The sequence below is a fragment of the Orcinus orca genome, chromosome X (assembly GCF_937001465.1).
Source record: "Orcinus orca chromosome X, mOrcOrc1.1, whole genome shotgun sequence".
In the NCBI taxonomy this organism is placed as follows: Eukaryota; Metazoa; Chordata; class Mammalia; order Artiodactyla; family Delphinidae; genus Orcinus; species Orcinus orca.
Genome location: NC_064580.1, coordinates 131,902,438 through 131,924,450, shown reverse-complemented (window position 1 = coordinate 131,924,450; position 22,013 = coordinate 131,902,438). Strand labels below are relative to the sequence as shown.

General features: G+C 36.5%; 1 protein-coding gene across 1 annotated transcript in view; it reads right to left on the bottom strand.

Annotated features, from left to right (window-relative positions):
• Positions 1–4,171: 4,171 nt before the first annotated feature.
• Positions 4,172–22,013, bottom strand: part of LOC117198843 (phosphatidylinositol-binding clathrin assembly protein-like) — a 38,308-nt gene continuing 20,466 nt past the window's right edge. Inside the window, exons 10-14 of the mRNA XM_033416848.2 lie at positions 21,247–21,377; positions 21,105–21,135; positions 17,479–17,605; positions 5,266–5,372; positions 4,172–4,384 (exon numbers count right to left, since the gene is read on the bottom strand). Coding sequence (XP_033272739.2) covers positions 4,372–4,384; positions 5,266–5,372; positions 17,479–17,605; positions 21,105–21,135; positions 21,247–21,377 — 409 coding nt within the window. The 3' untranslated portion in view covers positions 4,172–4,371. The remainder of the gene's footprint in view (positions 4,385–5,265; positions 5,373–17,478; positions 17,606–21,104; positions 21,136–21,246; positions 21,378–22,013) is intronic.

The following is a 22,013-nucleotide window of genomic DNA, read 5'->3' as shown; positions in this document are numbered from 1 at the left end:
TGGAGGACCCTGACAATCGGGGACCAAGCCGGAACGGACCCCACTACCACCCCAGAACACGCGGCACTCTCCAGAATAGGCTTCGAAGCGACCCGATCCCTTCTCGGATTCAAGCAAATCCGGGATCTAGACACCACCACAGGGCCTGGGTCTCGGTGTCTTTCTGGGCCCACCATATTCACGAGCTTCCTGGCCCTTGAAGGGGACTTGTTTTGTGCCTACTTCCGGGTGGACCCAGTGGCTTCATCCTAATAAACACTCCGCCCATTTTGTCACAATTTACCGAAAGCCACCTTTGATCAGACTCTCACCACCCCAGCTCAAACGTTTTCAAAACTTCACAGTGTACATAGAAAATCCTAAGAACTCTTCCGATGCTTCTAGGCCCAACGCATTCCCCAAGATCATCCACCACTACTACCCTTTGAAAGCAAGTAATTATTCTTCGATCTGTTTTCTGACATCTAACCACCGTGTTTGTTCCTGCGTTTGCCTGCACTGTAGTGCTTCACAGTACACCGGTGCTTCATCCACTCACACAAAGCCTACCATGAGACAGGCCCTGTCTGAATAAAGGATAAATGTCAGTTTCCTTACTTAGTGGGGACACATATATAATAATAGTGATTAACATTTAATAAAAACGAACTATGCGCAACTCACTGAGTCATGTTCTTTAAACCCCACAGCTCAGTGTCCCTAATATCACCCCTAGTTTGCAGACAAGTAAAGGGACTTGAAATGAATGTTAAGATAATAGAACCAATATTATAACCGTGACATACGGGGTAGGAAAGAAGCACAGGTGAAGACACTACGTAAGTCATATTTTAAAATGAGAATTACAACGCGTACCAACAAGGCTGTTGTAAAGATTAAATGAGATTATGTATGTAGAATACCTAATAAGTACTTGCCACACAGTAGGGCTAAAGCAATGAGGAAACTAGGCGAGGCTGAAGAAGTGCGAAGAGGGAGAGGATGAAACTGTAAAAGTGGAGGGGGAGGGGTGGGGCAAAAGGACTGGGGAGCCGGAGGGTCTGGAAAACTTGGGAGACGACAGGGCCTGAGGAATGAGGAGGGAAGTGGGGCCAGAGGTTGGGTAATGAGGAGGGGCTGAAGGAATGAGGAAGGTGGGTGGGACAGAGGACTGAGCTCGAGGACGGGTGCCAGGAGAGGGGAGTACTACAGAAAAGGCTGGAGCTGGAAGAGTAAAACAGTTGGGCGGACCTGTAGAACTGGAGAGATGTGAGGACCCTGGGGACTAGAGAGAAGGTAGGGGGTTGGAGGACTGGGGAGAGGGGCGGGGCAGAGGAACGTGGGCAGGACTTTGAATTGGACTGAGTGGTGAAGGACTGGCTCCGACGAAGGGTTTAGAGGACTGGAAAGAGGGCTGGACTAGAGGAAGGGGAGGGGTGGGAGCTGTAGAACTGTTGAAGGGGGCAGGGCTAGAGGACTGGGGAGAGGGGAGGGGTTGGAGCGGTGCGGAGATGGCTGGTGCCGGAGGAATGGAGAAATTGGGCAGGGCAGTAGGACCAGAGGGTGCCAGGGCTGAGGCCTTGGAATACGGGCGGTGGATGACAGTGGGAGCCTCTGTATAGTAGTAACAAAAACTTAGAACATGAAATTAAACAATACCATTACGTTAGAATTAAAAAACATGAAATAGTTGGTAGTTATATAATGAAAAGTGCTAGATACTGTTAAAAATCCCAAATCGATAGAGAGAAATTAAAGAATGCCTGAAGAAATTGAGTGTTATACTGTGTTCATGATTTGGAATTACTGATTTTGTTAGGATGTCTTATGTCTATTTTCTCCAAATTTAACTATAGATTCAATGTAGTCCTAATCAGCATAGAAATTGATCAGTTGACTGTAATATTTTATGTAACTCAAAGAAAATGTGAATACCTGAAACAATCTTGAAAAATATGAATAAACATGGAAGACTAATACTACCTGATTTTGAGACCTACAGAAAACTATGATAATCAAGACAGTGTGTTATTGGACTAAGGATAGACCTTTGGATCAACAGAACAAAAAAGAAAAAACAGACCCACAAATATGCTGTCAGTTGGTTTTTGAGAAAAGTACCAAGACAATCCAAGGGAAAAGGAATTTGTTTATCCCAAATGTTGCAAGAACAACTGGATAACTATATAGAAAAAGTAAACCTCTACCCCTACCTGTCACCAAACACAAAAATGTATGGGGCACGGGTTCAATCCCTGGTGGGACAACTAAGATCCCACATGCCACGTGGCGTGGCCAATATATATATATATATCAAAACCAAAGAAAAACATCAAAATGGGCAAAATAGTTGGACGCTTCACACACTAAAAGAGATGTTGGAATGGCCAATAAGTGTATGAAAAGTTGCTTAGTCATCAGGGAGAGGTAAATTAAACCACTATGTCATATTACTTACAAACCCACTAGAATGGCCAAAATTTAAAATACAGATTTTGGAGCAGCAGAATTCTCATACACTGCTCGTGGAATAAAGTGGTACAGTAATTTTTGGACAACTTTTGGAAGTCTTAATTTTAGATAAACACCTACTCTGTGACCCAGCCATTCTACTTCTAGGTATCTACCCAAGAGATAGATCCATATTTATCCACAAAAAGATTCAAACAAGAATGTTTATTTGCTGTACAGTAGAAACTAACACAATATTATAAAGCAATTATACTCCAATAAAAATTTTAAAAAATAAAATCAAAGTTAGATTGTAAATCAACTATATTCCAATAGAAATTTTTTAAAAAATAAAAATTGAATTAAAAAAATAAAATAAAATCAAAGTTAGGAGTAATGTAAATAAAATGAATTTTAAAAGTTAAAAAAGAATGTTTATAGAGTTTGTATGTGTACATAAATTTAAATTTTAGTTTAAAAATAATGAGCATGAAGAAATATATCTTCAGATAAAAACTGAGTTTATCGCCAGCATAACTACATTAAATAAACTTCTAAAAGATGTACCTGAAGAAGAGGGGAATGATTCCGATGCAAGAAGAAATGGTGAACAAAGAATTTGTGAACACATTGCTAAGTGTAAGCAAAATCGTTTCTAACACTTTTAATTTGGGGGGCTAACAAAATGGGACAGGACTAAAATATTGGGTCACTATAGTCCATAAGTTGGGAGGGAATGCCCTTGTAGTTTAAAAGTGTTCTGAGGTCCTTGTGTTATCTGAGAGAGGAGATTAAGATATTTTTTAACATCTTTATTGGAGTATAATTGCTTTACAATGGTGTGTTCGTTTCTGCTTTATAACAAAGTGCATCAGCTATACATATACATATATCCCCATATCCCCTCCCTCTTGCGTCTCCCTCCCACCCTCCCTATCCCACCCCTCTAGGTGGTCACAAAGCACCAAGCTGATCTCCCTGTGCTATGTGGCTGCTTCCCACTAGCTATCTATTTTACGTTTGGTAGTGTATATATGTCCATGCCACTCTCTCACTTCGTCCCAGCTTACACTTCCCCCTCCCTGTGTCCTCAAGTCCATTCTCTACATCTGTGTCTTTATTCCCGTCCTGCCCCTAGGTTCTTCAGAACCAATTTTTTTTTTTTTAGATTCTGTATATATGTGTTAGCAAACGGTATTTGTTTTTCTTTTTCTGACTGACTTCACTCTGTATGACAGACTCTAGGTCCATCCACCTCTCTACAAATAACTCAATTTCATTTCTTTTTATGGCTCAGTAATATTCCATTGTGTATATGTGCCACATCTTCTTTATCCCTTCATCTGTCTATGGACACTCAGGTTGCTTCCATGTCCTGGCTATTGTAAATAGTGCTGCAATGAACAATGTGGTACATGTCTCTTTTTGAATTATGGTTTTCTCAGGGTATATGCCCACTAGTGGGATTGCTGGGTCATATGGTAGCTCTATTTTTAGTTTTTTAAGGAACCTCCATACTGTTCTCCATAGTGACTTTATCAATTTACATTCCCACCAACAGTGCAGGAGGGTTCCCTTTTCTCCACACCCTCTCCAGCATTTATTGTTTGTAGACTTTTTGATGATGGCCATTCTGACCGGTGTGAGGTGATACTTCATTGTAGTTTTGATTTGCATTTCTCTAATGATTAGTGATGTTGATCAGGAGATTAAGATATTAAGTTTAGTTTTTGATAATTTTGCAGGATAAAGTTTCAAGGCTAACTATTAAAACAAGAGAAAGAGTGCATCACCTCAAAAACACTAAATGAAGAATCTCAAGAGTATTGAATGCGAAAATGGATGTTTATTTTACTTGGAAGAAGTGGATGATTCAATCAGCCTGTAGAGAGATCGTCATTTGTTTTCACCTCTGATTTGGAATCTTTTCGCTTTGGTACCTCATGGATTCTGTCTGTGTAAAAGAAAGACACATGTGTATATCTTTCATTATTTCCACATATTTTTCCTTGTGGTTATGAAATAAATTACAAATAGTTTTACACAAAACTTTGGTCAGTCTTCTCATTATCTAATACTCGAAGCTTTGTCAGGCCTCCTAAAACAAACATTCAGGAACCAGGGGGCCCCAAGTGCATGGACTGAAGGCAGAAACCTTGTAAAGACTCTTCTAGAAAACAACACTCTGAGGCAATGAACACCTGGATCATGACACTTCCCCATACGCTTCAGCTACACCTCATCCATGTTACCACTGCTTGCTTCCACTTCTGTGCTCAAGCTGTTTCCTCTGCCTCTAATGTCAAACTTCTATCATCTATACACCCACTAGTTGAAATTCTCCTTATCATTTGATACACAATGCCCTGAAACCTTTTATCCCTGAATTAATTGTTCCCTCCTTTGACCTCCCATAGTGCTTTGGCTTTCCTATCTGTTTATATGCTTGTCTGTAAAATCATTTCCCCTCTGGGTTGACTGGCTATCCATTTTTAAATATTAGCATTCAACTTAGGTATCACTTCCTTAGGAAAGCTGTGCCTGCAACCTCCAGACTGAGCTACCCACCTCTCCAGCACTGATCTCAGTTGCGTTTGCTGAATGAATGAATAAAAGGCTTGCTGACTAGGTATCAGAACCCAGTTGATGTTTAACAGCACAAGTTTGTAGAGGATTGGCTTTATACAGTTCTGTGTCTCTTTACAATGCTGAAAATGTTAGAATTCTTTTTTCTTCTATGAGACACCAACAATGCACAAAAGATTATAAAACTCTGTTCTAACATGTGACTGCACATGCCTACCAAGTACCTAAGTAACAACAGGTCAAACATACGTTATTTCTTGTGGATGGAGCAGCAGGCTTGCTGTCCTTAAGCCTGGTTGGGTATAAATCATGGGTTGAGGTGCCATTAGGGAAGGAGCTCCAATTGGAGTTGGAACCTATGAATTCAAATGCAAAAGAAAACAAAATAAAAACTTAGTATTTTATTGCTCCCCTAAAACAATAGTACCAAGAAGACAAGTAACCACTCTAGAGCAAATATTACATTTAAAGAATGTCAACTGAAAAGATGCCAGCTGAGTAGTGGCAGACCCTGGAGATAAACGTGAATGACAAACTAGAATCTGAAGTATCAATATTTCACTCAGATGCTGCTGGAATATTCTGCATTCAGAGAAAATGAAATATCACTAGTTTACAAACCAACTGCTTTGCAGTTTATGAAGAAGTAACAGCAACTGGCACTGAAGAAGCTGTTGAAAAACCCCCAAAGAAGAAAACAAAAAAGATGACCCAGAGCCATATGAAGTGGAAGGGATATGGTAATATGGGGGTTACTCGTGACTGAGATAAGAACAACGGTGAGCAGGCAGAATCCTTACTGGAAGAGTTTCAAGAGAGAATGAGAGGAAAAAATACAACAAACTAGTGAATATAACAAAAAAGAAGCAAACTCACAGATATAGAGAACAAACTAGTGGTTACCAGTGGGGAGAGGGAAGGGGGAGGGGCAAGAGAGGGGTAGGGGAATAAGAGATACAAACTACTATGTATAAAATAAATTAGCTACAGGGATGTATTGTACAGCACAGGGAATATGCTGTGTATTCACAGCATATTCACAGAATATCCAATATTTTATAATAACTTTAAATAGAGTATAGCCTTTAAAAATTGTGACTCACTATATTGTACACCTGTAACTTGTATAATATTGTACATCAACTGTACTTCAATTTTAAAAAAAACTTCAAAAATCATTCAAAGACAAATATCATATGATATCACTTATATGTGGAATCTTAAAAAAATGATACAAATGAAGTTACCTACAAAACAGAAATAGACTCACAGACATCGAAAACAAACTTATAGTTACCGAAGGGTAAAGGCCAGGAGGAGGGATAAATTGGGAGATTGGGATTGACATATACACACTACTATATATAAAATAGATAACTAATAAGAGCCTACTGTATAGCACAGGGAACTCTACTCAGTACTCCATAATGGCCTATACAGGAGAAGAATCTAAAAAAGAGTGGTTATATGTATATGTATGACTGATTCACTTTGCTGTACATCTGAAACTAACACAACATTGTAAATCAACTATACTACAGTAAAAAAAATTTTTTTAAACTTCAAAAAAAAAACAGGGAATGAAAGGAAAAGAAGTAGTTACATAGCCTATAGAGAACTATTTTAAGGAATTTTTCAGTAAAGGGATAAAATATACTACTAAATGGTAGTATATTCATATGTGAAATACCACTGAGCCATTATAATTAATGTATTAATTATGTACCAATCTAGACAGATCTCAAAAACATAAATATAAAATAATACCAATTATAATCAATTTTTAAAAATCATTTAGAAGAGTACTACGTACTTTTCCTTAGTAAAAGTATGAAAATGTTCTAGAAGGCCAGACATAAAATTCACAGTCATTGTCTCTGGAGTGGCAGAGAGTGACTGGGACTAGGGATGACCCAAGGAGACTTTGGTCTTATTTGTAAAATTTCATTAAAAAATTATCTGGAAAAATTATGAAAAAATGTTAACATTTAGTAATTCAGAATGTTGAAGCAAGGACATTTGTTATCCTCTATACTTTCCCATATTTTAAACGTTTTTCCAAATTGACACCAACAGCAAAAGCATGAGTGAATTGGTGGTGAGGCTAAAGGACTTCAGAGTTTCCATTACTCATATTACATCACGTGAAATTTATACGACGCACTGAGGCTATAAAAACGAGAACTGGTGATTGCAAACAATTTTTAACTAAGTAAAGAAAATTTATAAATCATGAAAACATTGCCAAATAGGCAGAACAGAAATAACAGACTTAACTAAAATGAGTTAGAAAAAGGTTGGATAAAAAGCCAGAAAAATTCCAGAGAGTATTCTACCTGTATTAAAATTTCCTCCCATTGGAAGCCTTGAACAATGAGAACAAATTCAGCCTTATAAAAGTCCACTTCTTTTTTTACATCCTTAAAGCAGAGTGGAAGTGATCCCAAACAGCAGAATGGCAAACAAAACAAAACAAAATGAAACAGCAAAATCCTTGCAGAAAGGGAAGAAAAACAGAAGCAAACAGTAGCTCATTACTCTTGGAATAAACCAATAATGTAAACTAAACTAAATTATAATTGAATTTCTATTATGTGTATATTGATTATTCCTATTTTGGATCATCTATTAATTCTGGAACAGCTTTCCCTTAACTATTCCACTTTCACAATCCCTTCTCCTCCCCATTTCTAGGGTTCCTTTCTCTATTCCTCACAAAGCCTTTGCTATATTATTTCTCAGAGGGCTACTGTTTCTTTTTCCAATGCAAGAAAAGGATGTGGGTGGATTACCTTCCATTTAAAATTATCCCTATCATGTTTTATTCCATTAGTGCAAACCATGGGGAGTTCTACGTATATCTCCCACTCTTGAGATCTTAAAACTGTTTTTTTGTTGCCATTCTATACATAGGCACTTGCTGTGAAGTCACTGGATAGGCCACTGGTGTGGAACCTTGAAGAAAAGTGTCAATTACTATATAGCACATTTTCTACTACTATTTAATAAGAAACGTTATAAGATACAGAATACTTTCTGCTATATATTAAATATTGAGAATTAATATAGTGAACCATTTACAGCTGGGACAATGATCTTTCCTTGAACATGACAGATACAGGAGGTTTCAGGACTTCCAACCGAAGAGAAATATGAACTTAGCTAAGCAAGAAAGAGTTATGACTTTGTTTTTATGCTACATAAATAAAATAATAACATTAATAGACAAAATGAAAAAAAGAAAAATTTCAACCACAACCTCACTACCTCCAACAAATAAAACTTTAATTTTTCAATTTTCATTTCCAGTCTTTGGTTATGATATTTTTCACGTGTGGGATAATGTGAAAAATGAAGATAATTTGGCTTTCATCGCAATAGATGAACAGAAGAGTAATACATTTAGTGCTATAGGTGTAACATCAAATTATGTCTGGCTCTCAACCCTGATTTAGTCTCTTTGCCTATATAGGTCAGAACTTTAATCCTTGTCTTAGTCTCTTTATTTACTACTAGGTAATATAACATGAGAGACAAGTGGCCTTTGACTTTAGACATTTGATGCCAGAGTGTTTAGTGACTGCCCAGAAGGACTTGAAAAAAGAGGCAGAAATACATCTTTAATATCAATGTTTCTGATATTTTCCAAAGTTTTCTTATATCCTAGCTCCCAATTCTGCTATTTAAAAATTCTTCATTTTTTTTTTTTTTTTTTTTTTTGTGGTATGCGGGCCTCTCACTGTTGTGGCCTCTCCCGTTGCAGAGCACAGGCTCCGACGCGCAGGCTCAGCGGCCAAGGCTCACGGGCCCAGCCGCTCCGCGGCATGTGGGATCTTCCCGGACCGGGGCATGAACCCGTGTCCCCCGCATCGGCAGGCGGACTCTCAACCACTGCGCCACCAGGGAAGCCCCTAAAAATTCTTCATTCTTGTTATATATCATTTGAGCCAAAATTGATAACTATCTCATGAATAATTTCTATTCTTGATGATTGTGCCCTATTACCAGGCACTTACCATTAAGCCTTGATATTCAAAGTCTGATCCTTGGACCGAATTATCAACATCAGCTGGGAGCTTTCCGGAAATGCAAAATCTCAATCTCCATCCCAGACCTGTTTCATTTTAACAACACCCCAAGGTGAGACATATGCAGGTTAAAGCTCAAGAATAAGAAAGTGTAGCAAGGGTTTAAGAAGTTCTATCAAGAGAGAAGTATGCCCAGCATGTTCACAATTCCCCCAGCGCATCTTCATTGTTGTTAGGGGGGATGCTTATTCTCCTTGCCTTCCTATTTTCATATCCTTCTCTGAGCACTGAGGGGATTTAATTTAATGGTCTATGTTTCACATACTAGTGGGTGGGAGTACTGTGACACAAAATCACTGGCATCATTACCATCATCACCATCATCATATTTCTAACTAATATTTATTGAGTACTTACTGTGACCTAGGCAGTATTCTAAGCAGTTTACCTCATAAATCCATAAGAAAAAGACAAATAACCAAACCAAAAATAGGTGAAAGCTTGAACAGACATTTCACAAAAAAAGAAAACTTAATGGTTAATAAATATATCAAAAGATACTCAACCAGGTTATGAATTAGACAGATACCAAAAGGAAAACATACCATGATACCATTAAACACCAGCAAGAATGGCACATTTTACATTATACTATTTATATTTTAATTTTAGGTAGGTATTCATATTTATATATTAATGGAAAATATACATTACTATTATTTTATATTAGTAATAAATAATTTAAATTAATAAAATAATGTCAAGTGTTGATGACATTGATAACACTCTTATTCCACTGGTGGGCATATACACTGTTACAGCCATTTTTGAAAACAGCTTAAAATTACCCAGTAAACCTAAACCCTATGGCCAAGCAGTTACACTCCTAGGCAGATCCCCTGGAGAAACTCTTGCACATATGTACCATGAGATAGTCAAAAGAATATACATAGCAACCTTGTTAATAATAGCAAACACCTTGAAACAACATACATGTACATGTCCAACATAAATGTCCATACAATGAAATATTATACAATGGTAAGGATGAATGAATTATACCTGCACACACTAACACAAATGAATCTTACCAACATAATACTGATTGAAAGAAGCAGGTCACAAAAGAATATGTACAGTATAATTCCATTTATAAAGTTCAAAATTGGAAAAACCAACAACACAAAAGAGGACTGAGGTGACTATATAAAAGTGAATAGAAATAAGCAAAAAGAGAAATCTCAGTGAACAGAAGAGAACATTAAATATCTAATTATTAGTCTCAGAGTGATATAAAACCATACTATATTTATGAAAATGGACAGGAAGTTACAGAAAAAGCAGATAATGAGAATGTATTCTTAGAAATTAAAAGCATAACTCATTAAATAAAATGTTTAACTGAAGGGTTGAATAATAGGAGTAGCTGCTTGATATGTTCAGTTGGATATGTTCACTTCATGAAAATTCAATAAAATTTACCAAAGCAGAAACAAGCAAACAAACAAACAAAAACACCACACACTCTCAATGGATGGGATAAATGGCAAATTACACAGAGATGGAGAGAATCTGTAAATTAGAATACAAATTTGGAGAAAGTACCCAGAATGAAGCACATAGAGATAAGGAGATGGGAAATGTGAGAGAGGTGTTAAGAGACAGACCTAGAAACATCAAGGTAAAAGTAGTTAGAAAAAGACAAAATTTTAAATGCAATAAAACAATTCAGATTAACTGCTCTTTTAGTTTTCTACTGAGGTGTCAGCAGGGCTGCATTCCTTCTGGAGGCTCCAGGAGAAAATCAGTTTAATTGCACTTTCCTTGACTTCTGACCCCCTCACTCTATCTTTAAAGGCAGCAACATGGCATTGCTCTGACCTTACTTCCATCATCACGTCTTTCCCTGACTCTTTTGCCTCCATTTTCTACTTTTATGAACACCTGTGATTATATTGGGTCCACTTGGATAATTCACACTAATCTCCCACTTTTAAGGTAATCTGATTAACAACATTAATTCCATCTACAAACTTAATTCCCCTTTGCCATGTAACCAAACATAATCACAGGTTCTGTGGATTAGGATATGGAAATCTTTGGGGGGGACATTATTCTGTCTACCATACCTATAAAGGTACAGTAAAATAATTAGACTGAAAGCTGACTTGTCAGTGGTGGTGGTAGAAGCCTGAAGAAAGTAGAGTGATATCTTTAGAATACTAAAAGAAAATAACTGTCAAACTAGAAGGGAATACCCAGACAAACAAAACTGAGTTGGCCACCAATTCAGTCTTATTAAAGGAAATGTTAAAGATGTACTTCAGGTGGTCGCCTACAGAAGGTCTAACATGTAATAAGAAATTATGAGAAAGAAAGTGGCAAATAATGTAGTTAAATCTAAACAAACACTGACTCTGTAAAACAGTAAAACTTCTGATTATTTTGTGGTAATTAAAAAAACAAGATATTGACTCATGAAGAAATAGAAAATCTGAATAATAAATCTATAACTAGTAAGGAGATTGAATCACTAATCAAAAACCTCCCAACAAAGAAAAGCCTCAGACCAGATGCCTTCACTGGTGAATTCTACTGAACATTAAAAGAAGAATTAACACTAATTCTTCTCAAACTCTTCCAAAATTTGAAAAGGAGGGAACATTACCAAACTCATTCTATGAGGCCAGCATTACCCTGATACCAAAGCCAAAGACAATACAAAAAATAAAACTATAGACCAATATCCCTTATGAATACTGAGGCAAAAATCCTCAACAAAATACTAGCAAAACAAATTCAGCAGCACATGAAAAGGATTATATACCATGAACAAGTGGGATTTATTCCTGGAATGCTAGGGTAGTTCAACATATGAAAATCAGTGTATCAATAATATGCACCATAAATAGAATGAAGGGAAAAAATAAAATATCAATTGATGCAGAAAAGCATTTAATAAAACTCAACACTGTTCCATGATAAAAGCACTCAATAAACTAGGAATAGAAGGGAACTTCCTCAACATAATAAAGATTATATATGAAAAGACCACAGCTAACATCATGCTCAAGGGTGAAAGCCTGAAAGCTTTCCCCCTAAGATCAGGAACATAACAAGAATGCCCACTTCCACCAATTCTATTCAAAGTATAGCTAGAGCTAAAAAAGAAATCAAAGGCATCAAATTGGAAAGGAATAAGTAAAATTATCTATTTTTGCAGATGACATGATCTTATATTTAGAAACCCTAAAGATTCCACAAAAAAACTGTTAGCACTCATGAATGAATTCAGCAAAGTTACAGGATACAATATCAACACAAAAAAAATCAATCACATTTCTATACACCAGCAATGAACAATCCAAAGAGAAATTAAGAAAACAATTCCACTTACAATAGCAACAAAAGAAATAAAATACTTGGAATAAATTTAGCCAAGGAGGCAAAAGACTTATACACTGACAACTACAACATATTGCTGAAAATAAATTAAAGAAGAAGACCTAAGCAAGTGGAGAGATAGCCCATGTCCATGGATTGGAAGACTTAGTATTGTTAATTTGACCATACTACCCAAAGTGATCTACAGATTCAATCATATCAAAATCTCAATGAATTTGTTTTTAGAAATAGAAAAACCCATCCTAAAATTCATACAGAATCTCAAAGGGCCCTAACTAGCCAAAATAATCTTGAAAAATAAGAACAAAGTTGGAAGACTCATACTTCCTGAATTCAAAAGTTATTTCAAAGCTACAGTAATCAAAACAGTGTGGTACTGGCGTAAGGACAGACATATAGATCAATGAAATAGAAGAGAGAGCCCAGAAAAAAAACCTTCACATATATAGTCAATTGATTTTTTACAAGGGTGCCAAGATCATTCAATGGGGAAAGAATAGTCTTTTCAACAAATGATGCTGGATATTAATGATGCTGGGACAACTGGATATCCACATGCAAAAGTATGAAGTTGAACCCTTACCTCACAATATATACAAAAATTCAGTCAAAATTGATCAAAGACCTAAACTCAAGAGCTAAAACTGTAAAAATAGAAGAAAACATAGGGGAAAATCTTCATGACATTGCATTTGGTAATGAATTCTTGGATATGATACCCAAAGTATGAACAACAAAAGAAAAAATAGATATATTGGACTTCAGCGAAATTTTAAAAATTTTGTGCATCAAAGGACACTATCAATGGAGTAAAAAGACAACCCAGAGAATGGGAGAAAATATTTGCTAAGCATGTATCTGATAAGGGATTAATATCCAAAACATATAAAGGGCTTGTACAACTCAACAACAAAACAAACAACCCCATTCAAAAATGGCCAAAGGTTTTGAATAGACATTTCTTCAAAGATGATATACAAATGCAAATAAGCACATGAAAAGATGCTCAACATCACTAATCATTAGAATAAGACTCTACTTCATACCCATCAGGATGGCTATTATAAGTAAAAAAGAAATCCAGAAAATAATAAGTGTTGGTGAGGTTGTTGGGAAGTTGGAACCCTCATGCATTTCTGGTGGGACTATAAAATGGTTTAGCCACTGTGGTAAACAGTATTGTGATTCCTCAAAGAAATAAATATAGAATTACCATATGATGCAGCGATTCTACCTCTGGGTATATGCCCAAAGAATTGAAAGCAGAGGAGACTCAAACAGATATTTGTACTCCAATGTTCATAGAAGCATTATTCACATCAGCCAAAAGTTGGAAACAATCCAAATGTCCATCAGTGGATGAATGGATAAACAAAACATGGTAAATATGTATGATGGAATATCATTCAGCCTTAAAAAGTAATGAAATTCTGGGGGCTTCCCTGGTGGCGCAGTGGTTGAGAATCTGCCTGCTAGTGCAGGGGACACGGGTTCGAGCCCTGGCCTGGGAGGATCCCACATGCCGCGGAGCAACTAGGCCCGTGAGCCACAACTGCTGAGCCTGCGCAGACGTCTGGAGCCTGTGCTCCACAACAAGAGAGGCCGCAATAGTGAGAGGCCTGCGCACCGCGATGAAGAGCGGCCCCCGCTTGCCACAAGTAGAGAAAGCCCTCGCACAGAAACAAAGACCCAACACAGCAAGAATAGATAAATTAATTAATAAACAACTTTGAAAAAAAAAGTAATGAAATTCTGATAAATGCTGCAACATGGATGAATCCTGAAGACACTATGCTAAGTGAAATAAGCTGTATGACTCCACTTGTGTGCGGGACCTAGAGCAGGCAAATTCACAGAGACAGAGAACAGAAGAGGGGCAACCGGGGGGGGTGAGTGGAAAGTTATTTTGTAATGGGTAGAGTTTCTGTTTGAGATGATGAAAAAGCTCTGAACCTACAAAATGCTGATGGATACACAACATTTTGAACGCATTTAATGTCACTGAATTGTACACTTCCAATAGGATGATAACTTTTCTGTTATGAATATTTTACCACAATAGCATATGAACTCAGCAGGGAGTATGATCAGGGTTAAAGTCTTCTGAAGTCCTTTTGTTGTTTCAGAGGAAAATATTGATTAACTTTAGACCTTGGTAATTTAACTATGTATGTTGTAGTCTCTAGAGTATAACTTCAAAGGGAAAAGGGAAAAAATGAAAGGAGAAAAAAAAAGAATTTAATCATGGCAAAAGAAGGCAAAAAATAAGGGAGAAAAAAGAAAAATAAGAGAAAAAACAGCTTATATTAGAAACATCCAAATATATCCATAATCACATAAAAACACATTAACTAAACTCAGGTTAAAAGACAAGGATTGGATTCTACTTCCAGTTAAAACTGAGTAAGAACAGAAAATCTTCCTCTCTCACTGAACACCTAACTCTAAAACCTGGATAGGATGCACAGTCGGCTATCCGAAAACTCTGAAAAGTAAGTATCAGCAGGTAGATCAGGAAAGAACACCAGAATTCAAAGTACCAGTGAATCTGTAATTTTTCCCTTCCAGCATCATGCACACTGGACTCAAATCAGCCTGAAACCTGGAAGAGATCACTGTTGTGCAGATGAGAAAAAACTCCAGAAGTTCTCTAGCTCTGGCTTGAGTAGCTATAAAGAGAACTCCTAAAGCTCAGACAAAGTCAGAAAAAGCCCTCAGTGGTTTTTCTTTTTCTCCTTTTCCTGCAGCAGTGGCTATGGTGGCAGCAAGGGAAAACTGCAAGAGCCAAATATATGAGGGAGAGGAACTTTCTTCTCCATTAGGTGGAGCTGTGGCTTCATGAAGGGAGGGACAAAAAATGTGTTTTAATTCTCTCTGTCCTACCACTACTTGGAAGCTTGACTTGTTTCAATCACAGAAATGTATGGCGTTTTTGGCCAGATGAAAGAGAATGGGAGCCCCAAGAAACTGGAAAATACTGGAGAGACAGCAGAGATAGAGAGGCTCGGGGAAGCTGGTTGTGGACCTCTGGGTTCATCCGCCCCCTCCCCCCACCTGTACACGGGTAGATGGGATCTTAATGAGCATATACCAAAGACTTTGATTACTAAGCCCCTGGAGAGACCACAGCCCAGGTCCCATGATGACCACTAAGAGCAGAGCAAAGACTGTAGAAACTGAGCTGATACTGGGACCACGGGCCAGAGAAGCGGGCTTGAAGTTGTAGCTTAAAGTTAACCAGGTCAAGTGTCTGCTACAGCACAGATATCAACATGCTTCATAATTTAACAAGACCTGGCGTCTTTTAAATTAACGGTCAAAATGTCCAAATGGCACATGAAGAACCATGAAAATCTCAACTTCCATGGAAAAAAGCCATCAACAGACACCAATGATGAGATGACACAGATGTTGGAATTATCTGACAAAGACTTTAAAGTGGTTATTAGACAGATGCCTGAATGAGTCATCATGAACACTCTTGAAACAAGAGTTAAAATAGAAAGCTTCAGCCAAGAAATTGAAGATCCAGACTCCATATCAGAAGGTAGATGACAAAGGAAAGATTCAGTGAACCTTAAGATAGACTAATACATCCCTCCAAACCCTTTCTAGGTTCTTAGTCAGCTATGTCCTCAAATCTACTGCAGCAACATAGCCGCACGTCTCCTCAGTACATTTCAAAATTATTTCTTCCCAAATCCTATCAGAATTCTCATTCCTAAATGCACCTCTGCTGCATATCAGGAAAGCAAAGTCACTATGTACTCAAGAGTTAATGCGCAGTTTGTTATATCATTGGACCAATGAAGTTTCAAAGCAAAATCATACAAAAAATAGCAGAGGTGCACATCGTTTAAGTCCCTGGGGCCAGATGTGCTTTGGAATTCAGAATGATTTGTATTTTAGAAAGCTAATTTAGAATTTACACATAGAAGATACTAGCATCACCCCAGGGGGACTGAAATAGCACCCTGTAATGAAACACACTAATATTTCTGCAGCAAAATGCAAATGCAACATTCGTGTATGAATAGTTACACTTAGTAGGATAAATAATGACTATAGCTTCATTATAGTTCAAGTAAAGTTCTGCAGCCAAAAGAGTTTGTTGCAAACTTAACAAAAAAACTTGCTTTCCAGAGCTTTTTGAATTTTATGTTTGCAGATAATTTATTGGGGACCCATATTTCAACTTTCAACCTGTCAGCAACTCTTATCAACTCTATCTGCAGATCTATCTCTCGAAACTCTTGCTTTACATCTACTGTCAACATTCTAGCATTCTAGACCAGAGCAGTCTAGATCTCTTGCCTGGATGACTTGAAGAGACTTCTAATTGACTTCCCCAATTTGTGTCTTATTTCCTTACTAACCATCTTCCACACTCCTCCCGGACTAATCTTTCAAAAACGTAAAAGTGATCGTGTTATAGGTTTGGCTCCCCGCTGCTTATAAGACAAAGCCGAAACTCCTATACAAGTTCCTACAAGATCTGACCTCTCTTTAAGCTCGAGATTTATCTCTTGCTGCACCCATCATACATTACACGACAGCCATGTTAAACTACTTCGAGTTCCCTGAATAACCCACCAAGTTTCCATCTGCCAACCAGTTCTTGTCAATTCACCTCATCTCCTTTTTTACCTCATGTTCAGCTTCTTTATAAAAGTAACCAACACACCCTCTAAAGTATTCATTCCACTTGGAATATTCAGTTCCTCTATTTGATGACATGTCTGTCTACCGTTGATCTGTCAGCCCAGTGCCTAAATACCTAATAGGTGTTCAATAAATGTGGAGCAAAATGGTGGAACTCTATAGTTCTCTCCCCACCACAGGATCGACCCTTCCACAAATAGAGGAACAGTTAGTTAGCTTAACATGTCTACAACAAATGTTAGCACAATATATTAAAAGTGATTAAAAAGAGAACATTTCTTGGTCTACCTACTTCTCTAATACAAATGTATATGTTATATGTATATATCAAAAAGGAAAACACGTAATAATACATCACAAACGTTACCATGTGGGAAACTGGAGGAATAGAAATTGGGCTCCAGATGGTTGATACGCAGGTACAGCTATTCAACTGCCAGTTCATTCCACCAGTCATTTCCATCTCTGAGGATTGACACCCCTTCACGTCCAATCTAAAATGAGATGTATAAACCAGCCCATTTGGGGAAATGACAAATCTACCATTTAAACATCTCGTCAGGATATAGCCTTTGAGACAATGTTTATGGCTATCAACAGGTAAAATATAATAGGAAGGAATCACAAGAAAAAATTATAAAAAGACCACTGGCTATTTTCTATATTAAGTTATCATTACAAAACTAAATATTTCAGCTTACTTTTTATAGATAATGCCAAATTTAAATTTCCCACTAACAAAGTTTGAGAGTTCATAGAAGGAATTCAATAGTAGCAGTTGCCCATTTAAAAAAGTGACTTGAACAAATATGTTTAATTCTAAATTATTTTAATAGTTTATATAGAAAGGAAAAAAACCTAGTATTCCCCATGGTGGTGGGTCAAAGGGCACTAGAGTAAGAAACAGAAGTATTGCATTCTGAGGTTCACCAGGCTATTAGCTAGCTGTGTAACCTTGACTAAATAACTTAACCTCTTTCCTTATTTGTAAAATTGGGATAAACTATGCTTCATAGAATTAGAGTTATTAAGAGAATAAATAATACAAGATGCGTAATATTTTGTATAAATAAGAAAATAACTAGAAACAAAAGGAAACAGACTCTCATTGAACATTTATTCTTACTAGGCTCTGTGTTAGGTGCTTTCACAATCTTAAATATCATTTAACTTTCATAACAACTATGTGAAGTAGGCATTATAAATTCTCATTTTATGGATGAGGAAACAGACTCAGAGAAGGGAAATATCTTGCTCAAGGTCTTACAGTTAATTAATGGCAGGACTAGGAGTCTATATTCTATGCCAGTGGTTAAGATTATTATCCCTGTTTTCTACATCTATTTCAACTCCTCTACCAAATTATGTAATAATCTATTCCGCATACACTTTAGTTTTAATTCTAAGAAATGGTTCTTGTATCTAAAAGCTCATATTTATTCTGTATTCATCATTTGACTTATTGAAATTTAGTTTTTATCCACGTGATGCACAGTTTAAAAAGTCAACCAGTGCTAAAAGATCTAAAACCCAAAATACCAGTCACCGCTTCCCCTTCGCAAAAGTAGCCACACTTTTCCTTATGGTATTTAATTCCATAATCCCAAAGAATCTCTGTATCTCAATTTTCACATATGTGAAATGTGGATTCATTGCATTCATTCAACAAACATCCATTCAATATCTACTAGATGCCAGGCACCATCCTTGGTGCTTGGAATATATAAAACAGATGAAACTATTTGCTTTCATGGAGCTTGTGATCTAGTGGAAATAATAACTTTCTCAAGTAGAAAGATTGAGTTATTATGTGTAAAATACTTAGAATGAACAGTATGTCTCAGAGTAAACAATAAATGTTAGCACCAAATAACATGTCATTTTGAGTTTTTCCAGGAAACATCTCCCCTGGAGCTCTACATCCTTCGGTTCCATTCTAACTGGCTGCTGTACAAGTAAATATAACTTCCATTGTTCTTATACTGCAAATTCCCTCCACCTCTCACTTAAGTAGAGTACTCTGTTTCCCTGAATCCCATGTGCTCCTCTTTCTTAGTTTACTTCTCTGTTTTGTTGGAGCACACCTTGTAGGATCTTCCTAAGCAAAGGTGCATGGCAGGTAATTTTTTTTAAGATTTTGGGTGTCTGGAAACTCTATCCCTTGTATTTCCTCGAGAGCTTGTCTCAGTACAGAATTCCATCCATGTAGTAGCTCAGGCCAAAAACCTAAGCACCATCCCTTGGTCCCGCTTTTCTCCTCACCTCTGACAGCAACTGCTATCAACTCTACCCCAGAACATGTGCCAGGTGCATCCACTTCCATTATGCCTAACCTCTACTACTACCATGCCAGACAGGGCGTTTCATATGGCACACTCAAAAAGAAAAGGAACACTCTGTACAGGTAGTGGAATTTTTTAATATATTCCTGGATTTTATTTGTGAATATTTTATTTAGAATTCTGACATCTATAATGAATATATGAGCTTAGTCAGCACTTTCTTCTATCTTTACTGGGCTTTCATATTAAGGTCATGTCACTTCATACACTGAATTGGAGATCTTCCTTTTTTTCCACATAGCCTGGAATTGAAATTTCCTATTCTTTAAGGATAGATAAAGCTCTACTCTATGTGGCAATTGGTCTATGCATGTTTCTGTTTCTTCTTGGATGAATTTTGTCATTATATTTTGCTTGGAAATCATCAATTTCCTTTAGATTTTCAAATATGTTGTTACCAAACAGCTGCACAAAGTATTCACTTATAGTTACTTTAATCTCTCCTACGTCTGTGGTTACGTCAGCTCTCTTATTCCTCATGTTGTATACTTTTACATTCTTTTTCGGTTGAATCAGAGGACCTCATTTTATTGGACTTTAAAGAAATAAGTTCCAAATTTATTTTTCTTTGCAATTTTATTAATTTAAGCTTTTATCTTCATAAATTTTATCTTCCTAATATATTTTTATTAACTTATACCTATCTTCTTAAGACAAAACTAAATTCTTGTTAATTTATCTTTTTTAACAATGATGAAACTTTTTCTGTTCAGCTTTCACAGTGCCCCATTAGCTTTGGTATGAAGTTCTCTTTTTCATTACCTTTAGATAGTTAACTTTCCTTTTGATTTCCTCTTTGGCAAAAGGATGATATTTTTGAATTTATAAGTAGTTAAGATTTTCATGGTCAACTTTTCATTAAGTAGTTATAATTTTATTGGATTATGAGAGAATGTAGCCCATAAAATTGTTTAGGAGTTTTTAAAGGTTTTCTTTGTGATTGCTTTGAAGAAAATGAACATTCTGTGTGTGTGTGTACACTTAGGTTTATTATTTATTTATTATGTTTTATTTAAATTCCTCTGTGTCCTTTCTTGTTTTGTCTACTAAATTTGTCCAATGATGAAAGAGGTGGTTTGAAACTGCCCATTTTAACTGTACTTTTCTCAAGTTCTCCATGCATTTCTAATAGTTTTCACTTTATGTATTCACCTTTGTGCATAAACTGTTAAGACTGTTGTATCTCCCCCTAAATAGTGTCTTATTCTGTTCACTGCTTTTAACCTTGCATTCTACATTATTTGTCGTTAATATTGCTTTGGCCTTCCTTTGGTTTCCACTTGCCTGGGTTTTTTTTGTTTGTTTTGGGGTTTTTTTTGGCTGAAAATGTAGGGAAGCACTCACTGAAGTAACACTGATTACCTTACGATGCTGAGGCACTCCAACTGGTAGTTTCATTGTCTTTGTTTAATAAAATAAAAAATTATTACTCATTTAATACAGTTTATATCATAAAGTAAGAAAAGAACCAGGAATACAAAGAACTATGAGGAATGCCAACATTTAAGATGTGCTTAGAAAAACATCCTTCAGATGAACCATGAAGGGTTAAACCTACGTTAAAAATAACTCTTTTCAGGTATGAGTCTCATCCGTCCCTTCCTCTAACATGTATTTATTGGCTGTCTTTTTTAAATAATAAAAAACTTACCTGTTGACTGGGCTTTCTCCAAAGTCAAGATCTGTTTTGTAAAACAAACACAAATTTTACATTATTTTTATATAAATACTTTTTCTTAAAATGCATTTAAAAAATATATATCTCAAATATTAAATTAAAAATAGATGCTTACTTCTTACAGGGCTAACCAGTGAGCCATCCAGGTTGTTTGCTATAACACTTCCACTTTGCTGTCTGGCTGCAATACACCTGGGGACTTGTGAAGGCAATGCCAGTTGTAACATATCACATAGAGGAAACAATCTGAAAATAAGAGACAGAATCAGATGAAAACCTAAACCAAATTTCTATCAATACAGTAATTTTTTATATATATATATATATATATATATATATATATATATATATATATATATATATACACCTTCCCATTACAAAGCAACAGGACTTCAATTTATTAGGTTAATTAGTATAAATAAGGTCGTTTAAAATGATTAATTAAATAAATTTTAACTGAGCACTTGTGTGCTAGACACTGTACTAGGTGCTAAAGATACAGTTGTGAATAAAGAAGATAAAAATCTCTGCCTTCATTTAGCTTACGTTCTATTGGAGACAGAAGATAAGCAAGACAAATAAAGTACATAATATGTTAGATCGTGATACGTGCTAAGGAAAAAATATCAGGGAAAGGATTATGATATGCTGGTGGGAGAGTGGGCACTTAAATGCTAGACAGGAAAGGCTCACTGAGAAGGGAACTTTTAAGTAAAGAGCTGAAGCATGTAAAAGAGTGAACTGTGTGGATCCAGCAGAAGGAACAGCATGCACAAAGGTCCTGAGGAAAGAGTGTGCTTGGTGTGTTTGAAGAACACGGAGGAGGCCATGGAGGGGTTCGTAAGGAATTGTAAAGACCTTGGTCCGCCCAACTGTTTTACT